At 45.6% G+C, this 6,000-nt stretch overlaps 1 protein-coding gene across 3 annotated transcripts in view; it reads right to left on the reverse strand.

Moving 5' to 3' along the window:
* Window positions 1-4,555, reverse strand: part of LOC129695819 (AP-3 complex subunit sigma-1) — an 89,407-nt gene extending 84,852 nt beyond the window's left edge. For 2 of the 3 annotated variants that reach the window (XM_055633167.1, XM_055633168.1), the window contains exon 1: window positions 3,932-4,349. In XM_055633167.1, coding sequence (XP_055489142.1) covers window positions 3,932-4,339 — 408 coding nt within the window. In that variant the 5' untranslated portion in view covers window positions 4,340-4,349. The other variant, XM_055633169.1, reaches the window with a different exon arrangement.
* Between the last annotated feature and the right edge of the window lie 1,445 nt (window positions 4,556-6,000).

The raw sequence follows: 6,000 nt of genomic DNA on the forward strand, positions 1-6,000 counted from the left end.
TTGCAGGAGTTCTTCAGAACAGTATCGAAGTTCAACCACTAGTGGCTATTTTTAAATGATGTTCCTGCCATCATTTGATCAAACAAATAGATATTCAATAATGATTGTACAATGCTCAATCTGCAAATCCTCAGAAAATGTAGTCATGTCTGCAAGAAACAAGACCAAAGCAAACATTCAGATACGAGCTAATTTTTGTGCTGTAGATGCACCAAGCACTAACCACCAATGAGGAGAAGCTCTAATCATCTATCCATGATGTTCAAAAGCCTTACATCACCACATTTACCCGTCATTATATTCAGCAAAACCAAATAACCAAAAATTCAAGCAGACCAGACATAAATACTATGCCTGTGAGAGCAGGTAAGGAGAGCTGGGTATCTTATACAAATAATCACCGCTTGACATCACAAACACTATCCATTATCTACAAGGAATAGAATATTCTCCATTGGCCTGAACAAGATGGCTCATTGCTATATTTAAGGGTATTTAGGTTTGGCAACACCAGTTGCACTCACATTCTTGAAAAAAGTTGAATTTTCACAAGTACTATAATCTCAGAGTTGCTTGTACAGTATCTATGTGCAGAGAGTTGCGAGTCTGTGGAATTCTCTGCCTCAGAGGGCGTTGGAGGCCGGTTCTCTGGATACTTTCAAGAGAGCTAGATAGGGCTCTTAAAGATAGCAGAGTCAGCGGATATGGGGAGAAGGCAGGAATGGGGTACTGATTGGGGATGTTTAAGAAGGAACTGCATATGATGGAAAATCGAAGGTAGACAAAAATGCTGGAGAACCTCAGCGGGTGAGCCATTATCTATGGAGCGAAGGAAATAGGCAACTTTTCGGCTCAAAACCCTTCTTCAAACTGATGTAAGGGGGGGGGGGGGGGGGGGGGGGGGGGCGAGAGGAAGAAAGGAAAGAGGTGGAGCCAGAGGGCTGGGGGAGAGCTGAGAAGGTGAGGAGAAAGTAAGGACTACCTGAAATTAGCGAAGTGAATGTTCATATCGCTGGGGTGCAAACTGCGAAATATGAGATGCTGCTCCTCCAATTTACGGTGGTCCTCACTCTGGCCATGGGGGAGGCCCAGGACAGAAAGGTCGGATTCGGAATGGGAGGGGGAGTGATAGTGCTGAGCCACCGGGAGATCAGGTTGGTTATTGCGAACAGTGCTGAGGTGTTCGGCAAAGCGATCGCCAAGCCTACGCTTGGTCTAACCGATGTAGAGCAGCAGATGCAATAGATGAGGTTGGACAAAAGGTTCTCAACCTCCTTCCTGTCTCATCATTATTTGATATCCAGCACACAATGGTGATGTCATCTACGAATTTGAAAATTGAATTAGATTTATAAATGGCTGTACAGTCATGGGTATACAAGGAGTAAAGAAGGGGGCTGAGAACGCATCCTTGTGGAGCATCAGTGTTGAGGATTATTGTGGAAGATGATTTGTCCCCTGTCCTCACTGATTGAGGTCTGTCGGTCAGGATGTCGAGGATCCAGTTGCAGAAATGAGTACTGACCCCAAGTCCTGTGAGTTTGGTGATAAATTTGGATGGTATCATGGCATTAAAGGCAGAGCTGCAGTCTATGAATAGGAGTCTGACGCAGGTGTCTCTCTTCTCCAGGTGTTCTAGGGATGAGTGTAGGATTAGGGCGATGGCATCGTCCGTGGAGGTAGGCGGACTGCAGTGAGTCAAGGCCACTGGGTAGATTGAATTTAATACTTTCCATAATAGCCTCTCAAAACATTTCATGATGGTGGATGTCAAGACTACTGGATGGTAGTCATTTAGGTATGAAGTCTTGCTTTTCTTCGGCACTGGGATGATGGTGGTTTTCTTGAAGCAGGTGGGTACTTCAGAACGGAGTAGGGAGAAATTAAAGTTGTCAGCGAATACTCCCACTAGCTGGTCCATGCAACTACTAGGACGCAACTAGGAACTCCATCTGATCATTGGTTTTCGTGGGTTTAGCCGCAGGAAAGCAGATCTAACCTCTGCTACAGTCACCCTGGGGAGAGGCACATTGGAGTTTGAAGGGCCAGGTGTCACTGCCCTGTTGGCCTTCTGCTCATAGCGAGCCAAAAAACTATTGTGTTCATCGGGTAGGGTCACCCTATCTGCAATGATGTTGCCTGACCGTGCTTTTCAGCCAGTTATAGAACAAAAATGGATGAAAGATATACAAAAATGTAATGATGATCAAAAAAACAGTCCATTGTTGGCTGTGGACTAGATGATAATGAGCTATACAGACTATTAAATTCATCAGGATGACAGTAAATCTAGTACGACTCAAGTGGGGGAGGGACAGTGAGAGAGGGGATGCAAGCGTTAAACAGATGGTAGTGAATTTTTGGAATTCTCTGCCCAAGAATGATCTGGTAGCTCATTCTCAGAACATATTCAAGACATAGATTAATTAATCTGATGTAAAAAGAATCCAGGGATATGAGATTGGTACATGGACGTGATTCTTTAAAAGATTAACCACGATCTTACTGAATGGTGTAGCATGAACATGGGAATGAATGACTGACCTACTTTCATTTCCTAAATTCGTATCCCTTACAGGTGTCAGAAAAGACGATTAGTTTCAAACTCATACCTTGCACAATACCACAAACCTATCAACAAACTATCTGCACTCAAAAACAATTAGGATTTCAGGTACATAAATCATCTTGACACAGATAATATCTCAATAAAACTAGAGAATACATAAACACCCAATGCTTCTTTCTGATCTATTCTTTATGAACCATCAACATCCATTTATGTGTAGGAAGGAACTGCAGATGTTGGTTTAAACCAAAGACAGACACAAAAAGCTGGAGTAACTCAGCGGGACAGGCAGCATCTCTGGAGAGAAGGAATGGGCGACGGTTAGGGTCTGAAGAAGGCTGTTGACCCGAAATGTCACCCATTCCTTCTCTCCAGAGATGTTGCCTGGCCCGCTGAGTTACTCCAGCTTTTTGTGCCTAACATCCATTTATTTTTCCATCTAAAAAAGCTAAACAAAAATTAGTAATTAAACAGAAACTGTCTTTCCAAAATGCAGTATTTATAAAGATGTAAAGGTTTACTATGACCCAGTTTGTGAATGATACAATATAAGTGACGTATCATATTTGCACTCCATGTATTTTCATTAATTATGCTTTTGAAACCCCTACACACAGGTGGTCAAATTTCAGGCACCTGTACACATTATTAATTCAGTGGCTGCAACATGAGAATTACTGTGTAGGAAGGACTGCATATGCTGGTTTAAACCGAAGATAGACCCAAAAAGCTGGAGTAGCTCAGCGGGACGGGCAGCATCTTTGGAGAGAAGGAATGGGTGACGTTTCGGGTCCAGACTTTTCTTCACTCAGAATTACATAATGAGAATTACTAGAGTCTTAGGAAACCATTGTCTAATCTAAAACTTAGATATATTGGAGAGCAAGAACCACATAGAAACATTACAACAAATAATGACATTTTTGGAGGCACAAATTTAAATTTGATGCAGTTTTGGTTTTAAACAAATTCATCAACTTCACATGTATCAGATGCTGGAAGCAATTGAGCATCAACTTTCAGAACATGTTGATCTCACTTTTAAGCCAAGAAAGTTATTTTCACAGATTAAATAAGGGGAGAGCTTTAGAGTGTCCCTGGACGTACAGCTTTTGCGTTTATAAAAAAATAATTAAATAACCCCAAATTACTTGTTTATGTCATCTCTTCTACACATTTAAGAGCCATGGGATCATTACAAATCTACACCATTTTTCCTAAGGAGCGATGCCAAATTAGTACAGTATTCCATGTGTGGTAAAACCAAAGCTTCCTAGGTCAGCTTCCACCCCATGTACAGAAACTCGCGAAAAAAAAACACAAACATTTTGGGAATTCACAAGTAGCTCGTAGTATGAATACCGGTTTGACTGCTGTTCCATTGAAGTGGTGCTCCGCCACCCTGGACACTTCTCGTTGGACGAGTGGTCTGAAGCGCGAACCCTGTGCTCGTGTCCCCGGGTCAGTGGTGCGAGGGGCGGCGCGCGGCAGCCAACGGCCGCAAGCCAACTGCCGCCTTGAGCAACCCGCGAGCCCTGTGCCCGGGTCAGTGTTGTGACGGGCGGCGCGCGGCAGCATGCAAGCCAACGGCCGCGTCAGTGAGCAGCGGGCGGGCGGGCGGGCGGCCACAGGCAACCGCGAGCCCTGTGCCCGGGGGCGCGCGTCCTGGTGGGTCAGTGCTCTGGCGGGCGGCGCGCGGCAGCCGCAAGCCAACGGTCGCCTCAGTGAGCAGCAGCGGCGGCGCCGGGCGTCCGGACACCCGGCCGGCATTGGACTGGATACTCACATAACGCTCGTAGAACTTGGACAGACGCGGTTTGCCGTGGTTATTAAATATCAGAATGGCTTTAATCATGATGACTGGACGGTTGTGATCCTGAGGCACCGACTGACAGCAGCGTTTGAGGCGGAATTACTCCGAAACATGAACGACGAGGAAGGGATGTGGAAGTACGGAACTGAATTCCAAACAAACTCCCCCTTTGGCAAGGCTTTGAATGGCGACGGCAACCGCAGCGGCTCAAGAAAGGCAGCTGCGCTATTTCGAATTCTCAACGCGACGAGCCTGACATCAAAATAAGGGAGACACAAGGAACTGCAGATGCTGGTTTTGCACCGAGGATAAACACAAAATGCTGAAGTGACACAGCGGATCAGACAGCGTCTCTGGAGAAAAGTAATGGGTGACGTTTCGGGTCGAGACCGTCACCCTTCTTCAGACTGAGAGTCAGGGGAAGGAAACGAGGGATATTGACGGTGATGTAGAGATATATAACAAATGATTGAAAGATATGCAAAAAAATAACGGTGTTAAAGGAAGCGGTCCATTGTTGGCTGTGGGCAAGGTGAGAACGAGTTTTGCAGACAATGAAACTCACCAGGACCACAGTGAAACTGGTACCACGATTAGGGTGGGAGAGGGATGGAGAGAGCGTGGGCGCAAAGGTTACTCCAAGTTAGAGAAATCAACTTTCATACTTTGTAAACTGCACAAGCAAATTATGAGGTGCTGTTCCTCTTATTTGCATTTGGCCTCACCCTGACAACGGATTAGGCCTAGGACATTAAGATCAGTGTGGGAATGGGAAGGGTAGTTAAATTGTTTAGCAACTGGGAGCAAGTAGACCAGGTAGACTGAGTTAAGATGTTCAGCGAAACGATCGCCCTGTTTACATTTGGTGCCACCGACGTTTAAGAATGGGATTAAGGGTAATATTCTGGTATGTATCGATAACTGGTTAATGGTAAGAAAACATAGATAAGCAGACAGCTAATTTGTGAGTACCATACAAATTAGTGCTGGTGCATAATCTATCTCTATGATTTGAATCAGGGTATGTGTAATAGTGTAGTAATCCTCGTTATAACAGATCATAGAGGGGGTATGACTGGTGTTTGTTATAGATGATTGTCCGCTATAACTGAGTAAATTGGGGGGGGTGGGGGCGTGGCGAATATATCAATTAGTTTAATCCAAGGCCGGGTGGGAAGAAGCATAGTGTTGGAGAATTAAACCAGGGGAATTCACAGCTGGGGAGCCGCAGAGCGATGCTGGTCACGCTCTCTGCTCCTGCGATGCGCCAGAGACAGGCCCGGTATTCACATCGTTTTCATGCTGGTCACTCTCTCTGCTCCTGCAACCGGAAGCACACCGCATGATGCCAGCTCATTGAGTAACCTGGTGGAAACCAAAGATCTTAGAGCGAAGCTATAAGATCTTTGGTGGAAACGGGAAGCGGTGCAACGAGAACGCCGTACCAGGCGACTGAGGCATATGTTGCCAGGGCGGCACAGGTGCAGCGGCGTGCGCTGTATCTGCATCCAATACCCTGGGATCTTGCTTTGTTGCAGCCACTGCAAACCCATGCCCAATGTATCCTTCTTCAAGAGTGTTTCTCCCCCCTGCCACCTTTCTGATGCCCATTGCTGCG

Source organism: Leucoraja erinacea, chromosome 3, assembly GCF_028641065.1.
Source record: "Leucoraja erinacea ecotype New England chromosome 3, Leri_hhj_1, whole genome shotgun sequence".
Taxonomy (NCBI): Eukaryota; Metazoa; Chordata; class Chondrichthyes; order Rajiformes; family Rajidae; genus Leucoraja; species Leucoraja erinaceus.